The sequence below is a fragment of the Dermacentor silvarum genome, chromosome 6 (assembly GCF_013339745.2).
Source record: "Dermacentor silvarum isolate Dsil-2018 chromosome 6, BIME_Dsil_1.4, whole genome shotgun sequence".
NCBI lineage: Eukaryota > Metazoa > Arthropoda > Arachnida > Ixodida > Ixodidae > Dermacentor > Dermacentor silvarum.
This window is the reverse complement of record NC_051159.1, coordinates 100,444,969-100,468,141: the sequence shown is the minus strand read 5'-3', so window position 1 is coordinate 100,468,141 and position 23,173 is coordinate 100,444,969. Positions and strand designations below refer to the sequence as shown.

Here is a 23,173-nt window from a genome sequence, read left to right as displayed (position 1 = left end):
AACATAATAAAAGCATTGCAAATCCTTGCAAGGAAGCTGAAGGCTCTTGCTAGATTAAGAACCCAGTTAGCCCTAGCAGCACATTTGTAATTGTTGAGGTTTTGCATCCTGAAGCTGCATTCCAAGCTATAAGGGGCATTGAGAAACAGCATAGAGAGGGGCTCTAAATTAACTGTGAACATCTGCAGCTTGTCAACATGCACCTAAACATAAGTACCCAAGCATTTTTGCAGTTCGTCCCCAATGAACTGCAACGCTGTCACCACGGCCAAGATTTGATCTCGCGATGACTTCGTACTTAGTAGCTGAACTCTGAAACTTCTTCCATCAAACATGAAAAATCAAATCTCAATTTTTCTATGGTAGATTGTGAACTGAGCACGGCGCAGATAAGAATACAAGACACCCCTAAATAAAAGTAATCGAAGCTGTAGGCATAGAAAGTAGACTGACCTCTTAATTGCAGACACAGAAGTCAGGCTGTCGTCGAAATCAAAACTAGCTCCAGATTTTCTAAGAGGAGCCTGAAACAGGAAAGAGCGTTTTTGAGAAAGAGTAAATCGATAATTCAGCACAATGAAACTTCATGTTGCACTTGCATTAAAGGACAACTCTCGCTGCCGGCATCAGACATGCAAAGCGCATGCGAGTGTACCGTTTCCAGTTCTGCATGCAACTGTAGAAGTGATAAGCATTTTCTTGAGATACACGTCATAGCAAGTAGTGAGGGCACTACTGTGGAATGCTAATCATACAAACAGTTAAAGCAACACTTAAGAAAGAATGCAAGTTTAGCTATATTAGTAAAAAGAAGTACAATCTCTGTCACTGATGGAGGAGGGTTGGCAAGTCAGAAAAGATGCAAAAATGTAAGATGGGTAGCGATGACACCCTGATGATGCTACTGCAACAGCTCGCCAGAGGCATAGACAAGGGGCGGCACGTGCCTGCTGTGCTGACACAGGAAGTGCCGTTGAATTCGGCCGGACTACATGGGTGACTAACACATGTGCAGAGGACTCTGCCCTTGTAACTTTTCCTTCATTGCCACAGAAACTTCCACACGAGTATATAATAGCACAAGCAGAGCCAATGTAGAGCTAACGATGAATGGGCCACAGCCCTGCATATATAACAGCACAAGAAGCACAGCCAACGTAGGGCCGACAAGAGTTATTACGGGACACTGGCCCAACACTGGACATGCATCGGTCCAGCTTACTATGCTGCTTGAATTTTTGTTGCTCTCACAGATCACTGGTAATCTGCCTGATGCATGAACTGGCCAACTTCATTTCATCTTAAAACCATTCTCAAACAGAATAGAACCTGAGCCTCAACCAGAATATTATCTTTCTGCATTTGATCTCCAATTCATACTACCATATTTCTCTGTACATGGGATGCATATCATATTCCTTTTCATCGGACATTGTCAAAGCCTTCACTTCTCATTTTCTTTTTGCTGTCCTCCATGTTTCCGGCAATATGTTTTTCATAATCTGTATCATACGACCAGCAGTATATGAACGAATTTTCAGCTTTTTCACCTTGCCTAATAAATGAAGTCGCATTTTCAAAAGATGACGCTTGATTACATCGCAACAACTTGTTTACATTGGTTTTCGCAAGAGCAGCCAAACAGGGGTGGCCAGATAGCACTAGTTTGTGTCAAGATGGCTAGTTTAATGGCTTATTACTGCAAAAATTTCACCTCCTCTACAGCTAGGCAACATTATGGCTAGTTTAGGAATCAATATCTGGTATTGCAATAGTACCACAAAATTTACATTTTGATTAAATTTTAAGTAAACGGCCACATTTAAGCAGTGCGACCATATTCAATCAGCTACACTAAACATGTCGTTCTTTCTGTGATGTCAGAATACTAAGCCATCATTCAAACATGCCTCTCTTATCAGGATGGGCAGCATAGAGAATGAATCCCTGGTGGTGTTATTCTGGACACGGTCAGATTCCACCATGTTTGTAATTCAAACCAGTGAGAAAGGGCATAGTTGCCCTGTGAGCCAGTCAGAGATGACAAGATTATGAAATCAGCAATATGATTGAATTTGTTCAGAATAGAACCCTTTTCAGACAATTTAGATCTCTGTTTGGGTACTTTTTTTCTGATCCGCGCACTGGGTTGTTAACTAATTTTGTGTGTACGACTGGGAATTAGGTGGCTACTTTCTTACTTTGTGACTAGGCAACCCAGAGTCAAAAAACTTTCATGCACACAACTAACCATCCTTGGAACACTTACAGGACTAGAAGTTAGTGGCAGACCAGTCTTCTGATGGAAGACCATTGAGGTGGCACTGTCCAAAGAGCGGCGGAACTGAGCGCGCTCCGCCGCTGTAGGCACTGGATGATTCCGTGCTTTGCACATCATCTGAAGCAGGAGTAATGACGCGGCGTAAAACATGCGTGTCTCAGTCACCTTACTTACCAGTGAACAACAAGACAGGCAGAAAACACTCAGATGTAGAAAAGGAAGGACAGAGAGAACTTCCTGAAGATGAAGCACCATTCTATAAAGAGTAGCGTTGAAAGAAGCTGTGGCATTCTTGCTGCTGAGAATGTAATGACAATCACTTTAAGGCTCACATTTTGGAAGCCGAATGCGTAAACGAATTCACCTGTGGCAGCCTACATCTGTGCTTGAAAAAGCATGGCCCCAAATGTAGGCAGCGAGTGATTGCAAAGTATGCATGCGATGAATTAAGCGAAATCGGGGGCGTGTTAAGAAAGTTAAGCTGCTGAAAGCTGCCGACAGTCTGGTAGCTAGCGCGAGAATTTTTGGTGTTGGTGCACCTTTCTTCCCTAAGCTTTCTTTAACTTCAGCCTTTCCTCCTTCAGGTACAGCACCATTAATTAGCTCACAAATATTTCCAATTCACTTGTTTCCTAGTTGACAATTTTAACGCTTGCAAGCCAGAAAAGATCCAAATTTTAAAAAATCTAAGTTCAATATCCATCATAGAAAGAAAACAGTTTTACTACGTCCAAGTTTTACCTAAGTGAGCAAGGCATTGTGTGTTATTGTGTAATGTATGTCAAATTGCCAGATATTCTCTGTTCTTAAATGGACCTGGCAATGATAAAAAGACATGGTAGGGTTTCTTACAAGAGCACAACTCGCATGGTTACGAAAATATATATAAATTTTGTGAATCTGACTACAAAATTTTTATTTATTTATTTATTAGGCCACCATGAGCTGTAAATGAGACGTCACCATAGATGTCAAAATTAAGAGTTTATAAAAGTGTCTACACATGTCTTGCAGCTTTCCAATATAACCAGCACAATGCTATTACTATAGGTTGATAAATTTGGAAAACACACCGTAAAATGTTTTTGAAACGAATGCTGTATGAACTGCAAGAGGGCAGACTTGTGACACTGCAACATATTCGACTATGCGCAAGGTTCAATTGTGAAAGAACTTAAATGTTCCACACTGAACAAAGGCTCTCACAGCTTCCATAATGAAGGTTATTTAATAATTGCATAATTCACCTAAAATCGATTAATTAGCCTGAATTCTTGCCGAGAGATATGTGGTTACATGACAACCAAGAAACTATATCCAGCTTCCCTGTTGTGCCTATGTTTGTCATAATATGAGTACTTTTTTTTTAATAGGTGAAATACAGATTTTTATGTGAACAGAAAAAAATGAGGTGTTCAGGCTATCAAATAATCATCAACATGGCTTACCCATAACAAATTTTGTGTACAAGTAGCCTTCAGCCTCGTCAGTAAATTTAGTAATAGTAGGATTGCTTTATGTATGAAGCTTTACCCAAATGTCCTTTATGTAATGAAAGCATACAAAACATAAAGCAGCAGCAAAAATGACACAGCATCTTTATTAAATGGCACTTTATTGTCACCAATGTCTACTTTAGCTTAAAGTACACTACTCTTTGCATGCAATAAACAACTTAACCAATTTAAATACTGATACTAAAGATTACAATCCAGTTTTGATAAGTTCTAGCTAGCATTAGTGAAACTTTACACCAATGTTTACAAGTATAGTTACAAGGTTTGCAGAAAAGCTTTAGTTAAAACCTAATCTCCTTGGTAACAATGGCGATTTGCAACAGTGAAAATACGTAATGTGAACATGTCAAGTTATGTACAGTTACAGAATTATAATAAATTATCAGTTGTAATGTGCTGAATGTTATAATAAATTTAGAGCTGTATAAGCTCTTGCATTAACATTCTGCCAATGATAAATTTAACGTTTTCCTTATCTCAAAGTTCTGTTTAGAACAGAGAATGGCCTATCTTCAGATGATAGATGTTGCTAGAGCTACGAATGCGTAAATTTTTTTTTTTTTTACAACAACAAGCAGTTTTATCTAGATGTTAAATATCATATATATCACTTCACATGAGTGCAATGAGTCCATAATAATCTGAAAGCCTAAATGGTGCTTCAAAGCTTGCGTTTAACACAATCTATTCTTGAATAATTAGGTATGTATGAAAGACACGACTGTGTAACTTACAAAAGCGGCTGCTCACTTAGGTAACTCTACTAAGACGGCGTACAATATGCTAACTGCCCGCCTAGAGGTGAGAATGAAGACGCAAAATGTTCCCAATCTTCATCGACTGCAACACTTAAGGATGTTCTGTAGGGGAAGGGAATTCATTGTTAAGGAACTAAGGCAAAGAAGCAAGGCGACTGCTAAACAACAAATCAATCACTTCTGACTGCATACTCCAAACTGCAATGCAGATACATAACACACCTAACTACACTACAACATATTCAGCATAACGAAAATTACAACAAATTAAAAATAAAGGCTGTAAAAGTTCTATAAATGTACTATCGCAAACAAAAGTCCTCAGAATGTACAGCCTGTGTCAAAAGTTTCAAAGCCACTCTGCAAGTGGCAAGATCTGTCGCTGTGAACTGTTTCAGGACTCCTAATGCTCAGTAGCTCAGGGTAGCGAGAATGGTCTCACTCAATCTCTAGGGCTTTGGAGCAGTGACAGTACTAAAGAAATCCCTGATAACACATCCTGTCACACACGCAATGACTTCAGAACTTTTGACAAAGGTAGCACAAACAGCAACTGAGGCAAATTGCTCCACTTTTTTTGCTGGTAGCTTGCCAGGTTTCAAGACCACAGAAAGGGACACGTGTGTCCTACATTGTTTGTGAGCATGCATGCTTTCCCATCCTTTAGCAAAGTGATGCTTTGGAATTGGGAATGCAGAGTTCTTTTGATGAGCATCACAACTAGTATCTGCCATGGCAAAACTGATAGCCATTTTCGTGGCCTCTATTGCAGACACTAGACGTTATGGCCAACTTCAAAGCAGTGCACTTAAGAGTGTGCTAGAAGGACACAAATTCCACAAGCGATATAGCATGTCTGTGGTTCAGAGACCTGACAAGTGATTGGCAGAGAGTGTAGTGGCACACATCAGTCACTGCACATATGACCTGGGGACAATTTTCAGCGAGAGTACTTATATGTATATGCAAGAAAGTAAGAACAAGAGATAAATGGTCAAACAAGCAGAGAGCTAGAAGAGGCAAACAACAACATAACGTTTTTATTCCAAGACAAGTTAGAGTAAAGAGCTGAGATTCTATACATTATACACACAAGTACTGAGACAACTAAAGCATAGAAAGAACAGGTCAAAGCAGAAGTAACGAGGCACCAGGCTTCACATCAGTGCGTACCCACCTGCCTCACTTTGTGCTTGTGAATGAGGTTGCTGAAGATGTGGCTGCCTTTCCCAACCACTCCATCCTTGAGCTTCAGGTCACACAGACCTTCGCTCCAGGTTTTACTGTGCCCTAAAGCTCGCTTATTATGATTCGCTTCTTCCTTGTGAGCTGCAACACCACCACACCTGCTACCACTAGCTTCCACTTCCTTCGCAACGGTCCTATGCTCCACTTCATTGTCAGTCACGGTACTCCCCCCACACTGGCTTTTCACATTGGGCTCTGATGTCCTTTGCAAATGAGGCTTGGCAGCCGGCTGCTGCTCATGTAACACTGAAATAGAGCAGCTTGAGATCAGTTTGTGCTTGGCAGACGGTTTGGTGATGTGACACAGGCTCATGTCCTCAAAACTCTGCTTCAATCCACACTGGTCGGGCGAAGCAGCACGAGCAAATTTGTCTGGCAGTTTCTTTTCACTAAGTTCGTTAGCATTGGCGACGACCCGCTCAGCGCCATGGAGAAGCGACGACTGTGGTGCAACTGGAACAAAAGGTGCTTGCCGTTCTGGAGCCTGCGAAGGTGTCACGAGGCTCCTCACACGAGTGTGCTGCTGGTTTGGCCAGAAAGGCGCAGGTGTTGTCGCTTCCTCCTTTCTCGACTGTGCCCGGTTTGGGCTGGCAGTGGGAGCATCGAGAGCGAACACTTCACCGGGCAGTGGCTCTCCACTCTTCTTGAGGAAGCGCTCGATGACAGGGCGCCTCGGCGCTCTCCCTCGGTTGCAATCCAACTGGGCCTCTCCGCTTGGCTCCAGAGGCGACTGGGCTCGGCTCCTGAACAACAGATGCTCAGGTGCCTCAACACTTGGGCTCCCAGATCGCGACGGGCTCTGGTAGCGCTTGGGGTACATCTGCAGAGATTGTGGGGGATCAAGAAGGCTCTCTCCCAACAGCAGGTCAGCAGACAAATCCCCCTTGCTGTGTTTCTTCGGCTTGCGCTTGGCAACTGACTCCTCATTTCTCCTGAACCCATCGTCAGCAGCGTCTCTGTTGGACCGGCTCCGAAGTGTGGCAGTGACGGCGGGAGCCAATGGCTCGCTAGGAGTCGTGGGCGTGGGAGGCACAGCAGGATGTTTGGTACAGGCAATTGCCGGTATGCCATTTGGACACCTGGGCACAGACTTGACAGAGACCTTGATGGAAGCATTGCGCCCAAGGTTTGACACAGGGAAGTTGTGGACGTGAGGACTGCAGAGGAACTTGCTGGAGAATGCCTCGCCTGGCACAGAGATCCTGCAGAGAGCACAAAAACAAATAAGACGATGTTCACTACTTGTACAGATGAACATGTCACTGTCACATTCAATCAGGGCTTCGTGGAGAAAACAGCTGGTTATTTATGAAGACAAGCAACAGCCAAATAACTTTCTAAATGTTGTTTTCCTCTTTACAATTTTATTTCTCTTGCAATTTCTTCCCTAAAATCACAAGCTATAGGGGCCCTGAAAACTTCTTGAACATAATAAGAAAATGTTGTCGAACTGTAGACGAGGCTCCTGTGAACATGCGAACCAAATATTTTTGCACTGCATGCAGCAGGGAATTTACAATCTCATGTCAAAAACTGAAATATTGCTTGCTCTCTCCTTCGCAATGTTGTGAGAAGCTACGTCATAAGCAGGCAAGCAGGCCCAACGGGTACTGGTGGATTTCGCAATGGTGAAAACATTCTCAGTAATACTACCATTGCTAATTTTGAGCTAAATAAATGAAAAAATACATGAGTATTTCATCTTTGTACTTCGGGTCTACACACGGCAGTTGCGCACAGCTGTGTCTGCTGCACGTGGCCTCCGAGATTGCACCGGCATGCTGCGTAGCATAGATACCGCGGCCGCCATGGGGTGGCGTGACAAGCCCCTCATTGGCGAGATGCCCTGATAATGGCATGCTCTGACTGATCTCTATAAGTGACGTAGCTCCAGGCACCCAAGCTCATATCTCACATCGAGAGAGTGCTGCACATGCCTGAACCGGAAGTAGCGTCGTAAAGAAAAAGAACGAATGAGAATGCCCAACTTTTTGGCAATGCCTTGACCCCTCGTCATACCCTTTGTGTAGCTTCCAGCGCACTAGTGGAGGCAAAGGGAGAGAGAAAGTCATGCATCAGTGCGACAACTCCACTTAAACCTGAAGGATTGAGAAACACTTTGTGGCAGGATATCTCTGAGACAATGTCCTTTTAATAGTGAGCAAGGCCATTCTACGATTAGTAAGAAATGTGTTTCAGGGGTATAAAATGTGCTTCAGGGCCCCTTTAAACTCTTATGACAAGACAGCCAAGCCAGAATATAGACAAGCTATTTGTATGAAATTTTGTACATCAACGGGTCCTCAAAAACGTTTTTAATTGTTCAAGCAATAACATTTAACACAAACAAGACTAATAGGTACTTTCTTCTAAAGTTTGAAATGTGGAACTTATGTGCTGGCTCAAATGTGAACGTGTATTTCCACCATTATAGCATTAACTGCCATCATTCAACGTTGCATTGGAGTTTCTCAATACAGCGCGATACGAAGATGCATACTTCACTTTATTCACAACATCCTTCCCAATGACAACAAATGAAGCATTTGGATGCTGTGAATTAATGATTCATTGAAATTCCGGTGTCGTACAATATATATTCGGGCTAAACATGGTAAAGCTGTGTCCTTGTGTACTGCAGTTTAAACATGTATCGCAATCTATCCCAGACCTACGGCTTACAATTCTACTTTATTTCAGGCCTTTACTACGTATAACACTTCATCTCAACCTTCTTGCTTGCCAGTGTCGTTTCTGCTCTTTTCAATTAATGTCTTTGTAGATTACAGCTGCACATGCATCACCAAATGGCCTAAGGCTATACCTTGATAACTTATCCAAGCAGAATTAACAGTAGTTAACCAAAAAAATTTTTAATTCCAGCAGAATTCATCTAAGATGATCGTCTAAGCTATGAGGGAGCATTCGCACAGTGCACATACATTATTAAAATTCCATTACAGGTGACCGAGCGAAGCATGACAGTGCCTTTGTTTGGCTTTGCTGATTTTCCAGCCAAATGCACTGCACTTTTCTGGATGCCTCCTGACCACCAAGTGCGAGCCATGCGTGCACATCAATATCGTGACAGCATGACAGCAGTGGTACTCTTTCGCTCTACTCTTGCACATATTCTGTGCCCCTTTTCAACTGTTGGCATGGTACCAAGGATAGGTGTACTTGCTTACCATGGTGCAGGTCTGGGTTCAATTTCTTATAAGGGCTAGATTTCCTTAATTCTTTTTGCAATGTCAATGTATCAAGGCAAGACAGACAGACCAAAGTAGGGTAGGGTAGCCAAATAAATGCTCTCGCATTTAACTACTGGCTATTGGAGCTTTAGATGAGCTAAACTTAGTGACAAGTAAAGAAATATATTGCATGCAACTGCCTTTTCTATCCCCCCCCCCCCACGTGATTTTTATAAGCAAGTTGTCGAACTAGCAATTCTTTGGGGCTCCACTACATGTCAGTCATTCGAATGCTGCAATGTTTAGGTTATCCCTCTTGCATGCACGGTGGGTGGCAAAAGTGATTTGAGATAATTGATGACAGAATGCCACACAAGAATTTGTATAAATTAAGTTCACTACTACTGCTCGCTAACACCATGAATATAGCAGAAGCAAAAGGTTTCTTCACACCTGTAGTAGATTCTCCGAGGATTCCTTCCACCAGACAGACTGTACCAGGCACTGATTTGTGAAAAGTGGAGGTAGGACCGCATTGCCTGGATTAGGCTTCGGGGTGCAGCTGTCGCTTCTTGGATCCTGTGGAAAAGCAAAGGAGACAAACTTGCTAATCAATTCCGGAATGGAAAGCGGTGTATCCGCACAGCTCAACAACAATAATTACTTTTACTTTTTCAAGTGCTTCACATACAAGAGTCACCATCAAAGCTGCCATGTAGAAAGTGAAACTACACCCGATTCACAGCAATTCTCACTCTTGCAAATCAATATTCTCAATTGCTAACTTAGAAAAGTCTCAAAAGATTTGTCAGCTCACTATGATTGCCATGAATTCTGAAGTCACTTAATTCAAACAAGAGTTTCAGTTAAGTGAAATATCTTTGAATCTCAGGGCAGGGAAAACGAAACCAATATGTGAAAGCGAAGTTGAAACATGAAAATGTTTGACATCCAGGTTGCTATACGTGTTGACAAGTGCCAGTACAAGAAAGAAACACCAAAGCTGCCTACATGCTTTGTGGGGATGCGGGACTGTCCCGAGAAGGCTTAGGAGCAGGACACCAGTATGGACGAACACGATCGTTCGAACTCGCCACTCTTCGCATGGCCATACACGTGAACGACTAGTCGATGGTGTCTTAGCATGCATGGGGCGAACATACTCGCTCGCTATCCGGTCGCGGTGAGTCGGACTTCCTTGATTTGTTGCGCACCCATGTGAATGTTCTATGCATGGTAATTCGGCTAGCTTGCATCAGTGTATGAAAGGTGAAATGAATGCCCTTGTGATTGTTTACACTACTGTGTTGTCATTCCTTTGTCCCAAGAGCACGTGCGAGACCCCGCAGCTTGCAAACACAGGGTAGTACACCACAGATCTCTACTGAATGCAACTAAGTGTGGCACATACTAGTACTCATACTGCAGTAATTTATCATACAGCTTTGAACCATAAGTTATTAAACGTGATGAAATCAAACATTCTCATAATTCTAACTAAAATCTCTTGGGTTTAGGTGCTTGAATTTATGAAATCAAACATTCTCATAATTCTAACTAAAATCTCTTGGGTTTAGGTGCTTGAATTTATGCCAGTTCCGTGTTGCCCATACTGCCACTCATCAGACAATAAATGAAAGAATAAAATATATTTCCATATACAGTTGCAGCAAACATTGGTATTTTGATGAACCAATATACTAGAACTGGTTAGAAGCTTTTCAGGCCAAATTTCCTCTTCAATGACACCTAACCTGACATGACAAATTCTCAGGAATGGACTTGCATCACCACATAAGTTACATGTCATTGTGATTACACGATTTCAAAGCATTGCAACTAACTGGTGCAAGTTGCAACTACTAGATTCCACTTAAGGAACCAGCTAATGACTGGCAATGACCAGTTCTGACGTTAGGAGTGTGCCCTCTGTTGGTTCGAGAGGCAACACATGAGATGAACTCTGCAGCTTGCCACATCTAAGGCTTTGCTGGCAAGCTTTCCCAGTGGTGTCACTGGGTCACAAACAATGGAGCACTCCCAGAGGGTTACTTATTTGCACTGTGATGAAGGAAAGTGTAAGGTAAGATGACACCTTCAGAACCCACTGTGCTTCCGACCATAATTGTCATTCAGCCCACTGACGAGCTAGAACATCTGGCAGCATGGCAAAACTTGCTACAAAATGTGTATACAGTCGATTTTCATTAATTCAACCCTGACAGGATCGACGAAATGAACAGAAAAAAACGTTGAAACGCATCGCTGATTCATTTGGCAGCATTTGCCCGATTCTAACACACCCCCAAATTGTATGCGCACCACTTTCGATTGGTAAAAAAACAACAACATAGAAATGACAATTGAGCTCCTACACAAACTAGAAATTGAGCGCGCACCCAATCCTTGGCAAAAAAAAAAAAAAAAAACTTACCATGTCTCTAGTTCTGGCAATAAGGGGGAAAAAAAACAAACATACCAGTGAACTTTAGCTTCACAGAATGTAAATTTATTTACTTAATGTCCATCCTCATTGCTCTCAGACAGCACTTTATCACTCGACTACGAAGAACCACGACATGCCCTCCATACGGTCTGTAGCGCATTTGATGCTCTGCATTTCTCAAACGACTCTGCAACAATCGCAAACCGGATGGTGGCCCATGCCTAGACTAACTACTTTGCCAGTCTGTCCTGTGACGCATGCAATTCTCCAGAACACCAAGAACATGTGGCATAACTTGTTGCGGTTAGCTTAATATGTAAATTAACTTATCGTTTGAATGTGCTTTCATAATCAGACTGAAAGCAGCACATTGTCGTCATGCTATGCCAGAAGTTTTTCTGTCGCCCTCCATGGTTGCCATCTTGTGGTGGTAATGGTGATGATACTGGGTAGCCTGACTTTAACAGTAGACTGCTGTGAACACGGCTTTGGTTTTGTATCAACAGGCAATTTTCGAACTAATTGTCCAGAAAAAAAAATGTGTGCATTAGAATCGGGTAAGTACTGTAATATTCATTGTAAGCTACCATTTTCGCCTTAAAATTTTCCTGCAACAAGCTGAAGATAGGTGTTCTCGACGGGAGATGACGCATGTCTGATGCATTCACTGTACTACTGGAGTCACCATTTGGGTCAGGTGCATGCATGCTGACCAGCCAAGTTCGAATTATCCGGTGAAGGCCAATTTCAGGATCAAAATAACGTAAGTTTGGGCCCATAGAAATGTACGGACCTTGGCTGGGACCTTTCATTGGGATCAAATTAAGCAAAACATTGTATTAGCCGGAGTCAAATTAATGTAAATCTACTGTAGCAGTGCAATCCCTTTAACAATGCGTGCAACCAGCTTAAGTAAAACCAGCAAGCACCTGAAAGACTGTGCAGACAAGGCGTCATTGCCATTTTGGTTCACTAAACACCCACACTTTTTTATTTCTTGCGCACTCACCGTCTGGGTAGCATCTGGATGTACCACTGCTCCAGCAGAAGATGGGACGTATCCGGTGCTGAGGAGATGTCAATGCCACCTGTGTGGTCCATGCTGCTGCAGTGGGTGCAGTCCGGTGACAGCAGGACTTCCACAGACATTGGGATGCTGTTCCTCCAGAGCATCAGCATGTGCTTCAGGGCAACCTCATACCGCTGGCACTGCAATGAAAAGGCCGTACGCTTGAGCTAAGCCTGCTGCGAAGCAGTGCAGGTTACTTTGCTCAAAGGCAGTTGTAGGCTACAATAGAAAGATAAATGAGGTTTAACGGCAGGAAAGATTATAGAAATGTTGGGCACAGCAGAATTACAAAGCCCCTGAAAGCTACAACATGACATCTTTAGAGAGAACACTGCATCTGTCTTTGCTATCCCAGTGATGGGACAAATAGTATCACAATGTATCGCGCCCTTTCTCTTTCCCTCAATGTTTTATGGTAAAATGCGCACTTCACCGTTTTTGACTCACTGAGCACAAGCGAGCTGCACATGAGATTGAGCTCATTGCAGATGAACACACTAGTGCAACAAGATCAGGCAAGAAAAGAAATAAAATGCAGTGGCACAAAGAATCGAGCATCAAAGGGAAAGGGATTATGCCACTCAAAGAAAGTAAAAGGGTTTACAGAAGTGTAGCACTGGCATGCTACTTCAACATATAAATATGTTTATGGTACTAACAGTAAATGTGGAAAACAATGACAAGTACACATTTATTGAAAACCTGTCATATGGCATGCCCAACTTCACCACATCTTATTCTCAACTAGAATGCTATCTACCTACATTTTACCCCTAATCCACTAAGCCATTCTTCCAGTTCATAGAGTATGTACCTATCGTTTTGTCTTTCTAGGTTTCTCTTTCATCACTCGTGAAGTCTTCAGTTTCCTTTAAAATCTTCATGTAACTCTCATAGTTCTGCCCCAGAATTTAGTTGACATAACACAGAGACCATGTACATTCAAGGATGACATATCATGACTTGGGCAGTGGCGCGCCAACTATATTTTGAGCGGGGGGGGGGGGGGGGGGGGGGGGCAAGCCCATTTAAATTTACTTGGTATAGATAAATAGGAAATTTGTTGATTACCATTGCATTAAAATAAGCTGTAAAATATGTCAGTGAGAGTTTTTTTTGTCATTGACACATCTGATTATCAATCACAAATAATGAACCATTACACTTGAGCGTTGCCAAATTTTTTTTAAGCCTGTTGCTGAAGTGAGACAGAAAAGTGTCTAAAATTCTCAAGTGGATTTTAAATAATGTAAGTGTTATAGAACACCATGTATAAGCTAACGTGAAGTAAATCATTTACAAATAATTTCATGCTTTGTAAATGTCTGTGCAGGTGACGGATAAAACGCGAATTTACCAGCAGGGTGTAGAGGGCTTTTACCTTACCAATATATTTACATAAATGATGATGGGAGCTTAACTTCTGCTTTTACTTTCAGATTGTACAGTTACAAATATATCACGATTCAAAACATCACAAATAGCTTAGTTTTCCTAGCAAGAAAAGGCACTCAGTCTTCATTATCCCTCAATTTTTCTGGTTCTTGATGTTCGTGATAAAACTAAATTCTGCGAAACGTGCTTGGCTGCATGTTGTTAACACTGCAATGACAATTACCTGAGCTTTGTAGAGGTCAAATACTACGCTTCTATCCTTCATCTATCTGAAAGCTGCCGTGAAATATTGATTGGTCCAAAAGCCGTGAAAAATGGACGTGACCCGTTCAGATTCGCATGAACAAACTCAGTCGCTCCGATATCTGCATCTTTCTATGCAGTCGACCTGTCTTATACACCTGCTGTGTTCTGAATCTGAACACAACATTTATTCCAATTGGTGTTGGTAAATTAATTTACTGCTACGCTTGCAAACGTTCAGCAATAGAATGTATTTAGTGATACTGCAGAACCCGCAATGTTTAAAACCCATTAAAATTGGTTTTGTAAAGAATAAAAAAACATCAATTTCGTGAGCTCAATGTGAAGTCTGTGATGACCACCATGCTGTCAAGCACAATCACAATGTGAAGACTACCAATGCAAGGCGACTGCGGCTTCATGTGGTCATAGAGCCTATGTGTTGCAAGTTTCGACCACTTACACGTAATTTTTTAATAATAAACTGCATTCTAGAAGGCCATTGTTAAAGTAACTTTGCTAACTTCCAAGTCCCTAAAAAAAGTTGATGGTCGCTAACCAGAAAAATTTCTCATTCAACAGACAAGAAAGTTGCTAAGTCTAGCGCCAAAATTGCTAACATGGCAATACTGATTAAAAAGCAAAGCAGATTTAATGTTTTCAAAGCTTGTTAGGTAAAACGCCCCAAGAAACATGGGATGATGCAAGTGATGGAAAGTGAAACTTGTTTCTGACTGCCCAGCGACAGCCTCCTCTGCAATGCAGGTGGGCAAGGCAGGTCCTGCAGGTGGCCTGTATTATGAGGAACCGTAACCCTCAACTGCTTAGAGAGGCCAGCGGATCGTTGTCTGCTACAGGGTGTGGTGGTGAGGCCCAAGAGACAATCATAGCGGCCCAAACAGGGGATACGCAATAGAAGAAACATACTTACCTGGGCGCTATTCTGAAAGAAAACTCGACCTCAGCTGTTGTGTTGGATTTGCTATTATACAGCAGACAGTGCCAGCTTTCAAAAGTGGGAGGGGCAAACGGCCTACTTTGCCCCAACCCTCCCCATCTTCTGAGTGGGGAAGCAATATTCGAAGTGCTAGAGTGGAAAGAATTTGGGTAAAGGTGAAATATGAACATCTTTGCAACCTGCATTTTGCATGACATTGTTTGATCAAGTGATACTGGAGGTGGTTACAAAAAATTGCTTGAGGATTTGAACCAGTTGAGTATCTGAAAGCCCCAGTACAATGGCAGCAATTATCAAACTGCAGTCACATATTCGCTTGTGCTAACACATCTCGAAATGAAATACTACAAACAGGAAGAAATAAAATGTCTCACTATGTATGCTTAACTATTTCGAAAGTAATGAGTGATCATGGCATAGATGGGTGTAAACACACTTGTTGCCAGATTAGGGCCGTACCCAGGAATTTTTAGAATTTTAATTTCAATTGGGGGGGGGAGAGATTTGTGTGTAGAATGGTGGCTGTCTTGAAAGATTAATACTGACTTATTTTTGTGTGTGAATCAAGCACATCACTTACATATAATAATTAGAGGTTACTTTTAAATTAGCTGTACCTAAATAAGTAAAAAAAAATGTGTTAAATTTAAATTCTGGCTAAGGCAAGGAGTAAAAGTTTGGATTAAAACACCACCAAAGCCAGAGAGATACCACAGCCTTTGTTTCATGAACAAAAGCTAACTGCCTTTGCCATGCTGTTACCATGCACCGTGCCTATACATAAGAAGCTATGAACAAAACAGTTTTCCACACGGCGTGTGTTTGACACCATGGTTCCCCATGGGTCAGGGCCCCCTAAAGCACCCCCCCCCCCCCCCCCCAGTTATGGCCCTGCCCCAAAGCTAATTACAGGTGCTGGAATCACACCAGTGCCTCCGCACATACCAGCGGGTACAGAAAGCAAAATGACCTTTCTAGTTAATCTTCCTGCATTTGCGCTCCAATTAGTATGATAGTGAATCAGAGAGAGCAAATACCTCAACAACTGATGTGGGGTCACACTGATGGCGTGCCTGTCCCGAAGTGGTGGGTGGACAGTGAAGGCCCTCAGTGTAGCCCTTGCCTGAGCGGGATGGAACCCGACCTTCAAGCACCAGGCTGCCCACATCGATGAAGAACTCGTATGGCTCAATCTTCACTTCCTCCACTGCTGGGTGCATCTCTGCAGTACAGAAGAAACAGTCTCATTGATTACAACAGCATTTCTGGTGCTTGTAGTACAAGAGTCACGCCTGCAAAATTGCTGCAAGGTTTCTGTGAGAGTCCCGAGAGATGTGCCTCGACGCAGTTATACTTATATCACGTTTCGCAGTCACACCATTCAGGCATTTATTTCCCATTTTTATAGGGGTGGGAAAGGAAAGACTGCACAAATTATTAAGAACCTGTACTTCCATCCGCAAACAATACACTGTACAGTTTAGGACAAAATTTATAGAGAGATAAGGGTCTTTATCCTCCATAAAATAATTCCCATCTCTAAAGCTGTTTTTATGTGCCTAGTATTTTTAAACAATTTCCCCTGATACCACTTCTATCTCTACATCTCTCTACATGTGTCCAAGAGTCATATTTTGTAAATGTTCTATTAAAGCCATCCTAGCTGACTCACTAGCCACTGCCCTGACAGAACAAAGCACATGTAACTGCAGGGTATTTTGCTATCATCTAAAGTTCACTTACACATCCAGAAAGAATGACTTAATTACCAGGAATTAACTGGATTCTATGTCTAAACATCGTAGTTTACTATGAGGGATGCTGCACATATGGCTGGGGGCTCCGGGAATGGTAGTGCCATGTGTCACCACTACGGCAAAAAAAAAAAAAAAAAAAGACCACCGCGAAACACGCCGATCAGTGACAGATGGTGCCACCATTCCATTGCAGGGAAATTGCTATCTTTTGAGCCAGCATGCACTTGCCATTGCCTTGGATTGGCGTTGCTTCGGGCAGCATACGCCAGCGAATATGCTCCCCTCGCTCATGCATAAACGCTTGGACATGTCTAATCAGTTTTAGAGATATTTCATGAATCTTGATGTTCCTGCATCTGTGAGCTTCTCGTGACTAAACTTTATGCTTCAGTGGCGCGTGTCTGCATACCTCCGTCAGCAGCGATGGCTGCATCAAAGAATTCAATGGTGCACTCTAGGTTGCACCACCAGAGAAAGCGTGTGACTGAATCCAGTAGGGCCTTCATAACAAGCAAGGAACCCTGGAAGCGGGCTAGTTGCTCAAATTATGTAGATCGGCGACCATGTGCTGATACACGTTTCAATGCCATAATACTTGCAAACCTGTCTGACTAATTTCAGTGTTGCTATGCCACTCAGCGGCCGCAGCTTCTGCGGTAACCTACTTTGGTTAAGGAATCAAAATACTGCCCTAAATTATTGTTTCTTTCAATGCTTCTTTCTTCCCCCATTGCGCACCTATAGGAATGTGGCCGCGATATCATGCTCAGCGACAGAAATCCACTCGACCAGCCGCGTGTACGCCGGAAGCGCTATCTCCCAAGAATTGGCTCTGGGGCGGTATTCTGTAACAGTCTACCTAGTGGACTGTCCATTTCGGCGACCGTTGATTCGCTGCTGCTTGACGTGCAGGAAGGTGCCAGCCAGTCTGCTTCCTGCACGTCAAGCAGCAGCGAATCAACCAACGGTCGCCGAAATGGACAGTCCACTAGGTAGACGTACAGAATACCGCCCCTGGTCAGCGACAACCGCTGCTGATACTTGGTGGCGGAAAGCATCGAGGCCCACGGGTAAGTTGAAATAGTCCGGCGTTCGAACAATGGAAGCGCTCGATCACGCTCTGAAACTAACACGGTCCGCATAGCACACCCCACCAGGGCCAGGAAGCGGGCTTCCGCACGTAGCAGCGCCACCATCGCCAGCCACCACCAAAGCCAGGACGCGCAACAGCGTGCGGCGCGGCCGGGTGTTATAATTAGCAGCGCTGCCAATAGCGCGTGCCACGTGCAGACAGAGCACTCGTTCCGCTTCCGCGATATGCCCCCCCGACAGCATACACGTAGAAGCGCGGGCGTGCGCATCCGCCCTTTCCCAGCCTTTCGCCGCCGCGGGGGTGCTCCCATGGTCACGACTACAGCGCTAAGCATCTATCACTGTGAGCTCGACACGACCGCGCGCGTTAGACCGTTGTCATGTGCAGTCCGTGCCGAAAGTTTCGAAGTTACTTTGCAATCGAGCGACAGTTGCCGGTGGTTGTCGGGACCTGCTGTAAGAATACTGCTATTGGCCACAGGGCTTGTGGGCCAAGCCTTTCATTGCCTAAAGTCGCTGGAACTGTAGTATAGCCTGCTGCTCCGAGAGCTTCGGAAAAAATTTGTCGCAGTTTCACCCGTGAGGCGAAGCATCAATTGCGATAGCAAATTTGTAGAGAGCTATACGGAGTAAGGATAGTAAGGATCAGCTGTACAAACTTGGACATGCAGCAGCACCGGCAACACACAGAACTGTTGTCGACACCGTCGGCGTTTTGTGCGCGTTCGCACAAAACGCGCGCGGCGTTGGTGACTGTTGCCGGAGCCTCTGGGGGCCGCTCGGAGGTTTTCGACGAGATCAGAACGGGACACTCGTCGAGCAGCGTCGGAAGTCTTTACCAGCTTCTCGCCTCACAACGTTTTTATATAAATAGGCATTCTGTGCCGCAGCTAAACGTCGCCTCCCTTCCCCCCCCCCCCCCCCCCCCCCGCGGCTTTTCGCGTGTCTGAAGAAGTCGCGTTTGCTCTACATATATGGTGATTGTAAAGAAGGAAATAGACGCTTAATTCTACAGTCCTTAAGGGAGCACGGCGCAGAACGCGCGTTTGTTCTCCGCCGTGCGTTCACTCCCCGCGAAAGCGCGCGTCCTCGCGCCCTTTTCACTCGCACATACAGCGTTCGGCCAACACCTCCTAGAAAGCTTTTGAAAAGCTGTCTAGGAGGTTGCTGTCGGCGCGCGGCGACGATTTCATCGCCTTTGACGTCATACGGAACCTCACGGCGACGGCAGAAATCTGCTTTGGAGTGTCCATATAATTGCTATCGCAATAAAAGAGAGTGCTCTCCGCCTAACAACGTCCGGGGTTTCGCAGCAACGAAACGGCAGCAGGGGCGGCAGTCGACCAGCGTCCCAACGACACGTCAGGTAGCGCTCAATGGCCATGACTGCTACGACCGAAATTGTGACTGTAAACTCTGTTTAGACGACGCAGAAACAGCCCTGGAATGTTGGGCACGTCATTTGGAATCCGATAGACAGTGAGCATGTCGCGACTGCGAACTTCGGCCGCCTCGAAAATATGACGTCACTGAATGCCAAAAATAAAAACGTAGCTTTCGTTGCTCTAGTGGTCATTGAACATGGCGGCCGCGACATCATGACGTGCAATTGGACGACATTTCGTATAGTGAAGTGTTATTCGTAGCCGCAGTGCCACTTAAGCAGATATATAGGCGTGCACTTTCGCTTCGCGTATATTTAGCGCCCGGTCCTTGTCTTTGTCTAGCGTCTGTGGTCACGGTTGTTTTATTGTTTGCTCCAGAGGAATTTACCGTTTGCTCCAACGAAATACACCCTCCTTCTCAAGGCTATCAAGGGACGAATCCGTTGACTTGCACTACAATACATCCCGCACCATATATCCGTCGGGACTCGAGACCGAGACTGCGACTTAAGCTCATGCAGCCACGCAGCTTCAGGGAAAAAAGGAGGGCTAGCGCGCGGACTTGATATAACAACAGATGCCAGATGCAGCTCACGGACCCGCCCGAAACGTCTTCGCTTATCCTCGAAGCACACGCCTCGAGGGGACAGGAAGCGCGCGAGGCACAACGACGCACTGTGCGGAGTCCACGCAACCCCCCCCCCCCCCCCCCGCCCCTCTCCTTACTCCGGAAAGGGTTCCACGACCTAGAAATCCAATGGGCCAGGGGGATATCTGGCACACAGGAGCGCGAGCCAAGCTGATGGCGCGGCGCTCCGCTTCGCGCTCTGGTAACCCCGCGTATAGCAAGGGGGGGGGGGGGAGGACACCTCCCGCCCCCCTCCCGCCCATCTCGTCCGTGTACCATCGCGTCACGCACGCTACACTTTTACTCGTCGCCAAACCTCGCGCACCGGAGAAGCGATTCCTCCCACCGCCGCCGCTGCAGGTAGAGAAAAAACTATCCGCCTCCGGGTATTATACGCGCACTATACGGCAAACACGACAGCGAACACGGCCGCGCGTGGTGCGCTGCAGCACCCGGCTGTTGCCAGGCGTTGGCTGGGCCAGGGCCAGCACGGCCAGCGCAGGGAGAGACCGCGCGGGGTCCAGCAGCTGCTCCGCTCGCATTGACGCAGCGCCGCGCGCTCTGCCGCATTCGCCGCAGAGGCCGTAACGACAACTGCAGACTGCCAAAGACGAGGAAGGCAACGAAACGTTGAAATCTACGTCGTGCATCGGCTCTGTACATGGGAGAATCAGCCGAGCGGAACAGAGAAAGATATAGGCGCCTTTTCGGTGACCCACCAAAGGATTCGCGTCGACAATCCACATGCAGCGAACATTGGGCAGCCTGCGGGACTTTACAGAGCCCTACCCCGTCCCACTTATTCATTTTATATTTATCTTAGTGCGCAGACGGGTAACTGCATATAGTGGAGTTAAGTAAATGGACCCTACAGACGATCAACGCACTTGCCGCAAGTATAGCTAGATTAATAAAAAGCTTCGAGAGCAAGTAGCTGCGTACGAGATATTCGGCCTAGCGTGTTTATTGCGGTGTCTTAAGGATCCTGCGGTCAAAACGCAATTTTGCTGATCTCGTAACAACGCAACCGGGGCGACCCGACACACGCGCCATCAACAAAAAGAGAAATCAAAGAGAAAACGAAACGGGACAAGTTGCCCACTTCCTCATTTCGAGCTGCATGGGCCGCTCCTCCTGACCATGACGACGGCCATAGAAGGTCCTTCGGAGCCGCGTAATAAGACCGAAGCGCACGGCGACGTAACGGGACGAGCAGGGCCAGTCGGTCCAGGAAGGGGGACAACGTGCCCCAGGAAACGAGAGAAGGTCGGTGAAAGTTGTTGGAAGGCGACAGCGTGCAGCAACATCAAAACGAGCGCGAAAGGTAAGGGGGAAGGGGAGTTGAAAAAAAAAAAAAGGGGGGGGGGGGGGGTGTCGCATGAAGATGAGGGGAAGGCAGCGCGACGCGGCAGCGCACGTCGGTGTGCAAGTGGGTCACTGGGACGGTGCTGCCGCTGCAGCGCGAGAGAGAGCGTCCGCGGAGCGCGCTGCTGCACAGGCAGCATGCACCAAGGGCCGACCTCTTACGACACGGGCGCGAGGCGGCCACAGTGAGGGAAGCGCCCGGGCAGGTAGGAAGGCAAGGGAGGGCGCGCACAATGACCGGCGCCCTTCGCCGCCCGCGTGCCGTGTCTGCCGGTGACGAGGAAGGCCGCCGAGCCTTGGCACCGATTGGGCGTCCTCGTCACTGGGCCGGGGACGCCCCGCGGTGCTGCGGACCCGGAGCGCGCCCACTCTCTCTTATAGATGGTTCGGCGACAACCGCCGTTTAGAATTAAGAAGAAAACCAAGAGCCCCCACCCCCCAGCCCACGTGCACGACCCTCAAAGACCACCTCGGAGGCTGCAGAGTCACCCGTCTAAATTCGGCAAATCTGGGATACGTTGCAGCACGTTCGGCCGTCCAGCACGTTCGACCGGTATCGCCGCCCAGCTTCCAAGCCGATCCGACACGTCTTCGGTCGATTCGCGCAAGATTTGGCGGAGTGTCGTTTAAGACACTGCGGAGGACGTGAGCCGCGGCGAAATGGGCCACACCGACGCCAACGAAGGCGCGACTTGGCACGAGATGTCGAAACGCGGCAGCTGTCCCTGTACCACATCGTGTATAGGATACAGGAGCTGTGACCCCTGCTGTGCAACTTTTTCCCAGCTGCGACATGTGCTGCCGCAGAAAGCACCAGCCAATCACGTCGCCCAGGCATTCGCCCCGTTCAGGCGCTGCCGTGCCGTGAACGCTCCGGTGGCGACGGTGTTCATCAGCTACGAACGATACACCCGTCTGTAAAGAGATCCACATTTTGTGGTGCCCCTCCCCAGCTCTGCTCAAGAAAATTCTCTGGGCGATATGCGCGAGATTAGATTTCCCCCTCCAAAACCCTTCTCAGATTTTCCAGTAGAGCGATGTACATGCTGTGAAGCCTTATCTGTCTGCACTTGCATCTTAGCCATTGAGTGACCACAGCGCGTTCGTTGTTGCTGAACCACTGGGACACTTCCTCTGCGTTTAGGTAAAGCACCCGGTGGAACGAAGAGCAGGCGCTGCACTCTCTTGCGCGAGGAGCTTCTCCTTCTTGATCGGTCATTTACAGTTGCGAACTTGGTGCAGCATAAAGGCCCCTTGGCAAAGGGTGAAAAGAACTTGTGCAACGTGCCAACAACGTACCACTCTCGCAGCCGTGCAGTCGCCCCTTCCTATAGAGCACAGGCCAACGCGATTTCATCAAGTATACGCAAAAGAGAGCCGTCAACGTAAGCTCCTTCAACGAAGCTTCCATGGTGCTTCCGAAGGGGGTATGGGTGCACTCACTCTCCGGAACCCTCAAGGAAGGTCGCTCGCTGTCAAGCCTTTCCGAGTCAGCTTACGTAACGGGCAGGCAGAGAAGAGCCCGAAGGGCACGCAGTGTCACCGCAGAGCACCGAATTTGCCCTCCCCGCCTCCGTTCTTCGCCTTCTGCCTGCGGGGCCCCGACAGGATGCTGCAGCAGCAGGCCTTCGTCGCGCTTTATTTCGGGAGGTGGGGGAGGTCGTCGCAACGACAGCTGGCTCTCGAACTCGGGCCAGCGCCTCGCGGAGTCAACGCAAGCAGTGACGCACGCGAGACCCCATACCTTGAACCCTGAATACTTCTAGCATGGGGCAGGCGACCTCGATGTGATGTAAGTCCTCCCTATTCCAACCCCTTTTAGACCCTCAGGCAGTCAGAT

General features: G+C 46.1%; 1 protein-coding gene across 1 annotated transcript in view; it reads right to left on the bottom strand.

Moving 5' to 3' along the window:
• The window catches only part of LOC119455772 (protein FAM214A), a 103,786-nt gene that overhangs the window by 7,324 nt on the left and 73,289 nt on the right, over positions 1–23,173 (bottom strand). The window contains exons 4-9 of the mRNA XM_037717232.2: positions 16,144–16,328; positions 12,451–12,650; positions 9,449–9,574; positions 5,734–7,006; positions 2,270–2,398; positions 454–524 (exon numbers count right to left, since the gene is read on the bottom strand). Coding sequence (XP_037573160.1) covers positions 454–524; positions 2,270–2,398; positions 5,734–7,006; positions 9,449–9,574; positions 12,451–12,650; positions 16,144–16,328 — 1,984 coding nt within the window. The remainder of the gene's footprint in view (positions 1–453; positions 525–2,269; positions 2,399–5,733; positions 7,007–9,448; positions 9,575–12,450; positions 12,651–16,143; positions 16,329–23,173) is intronic.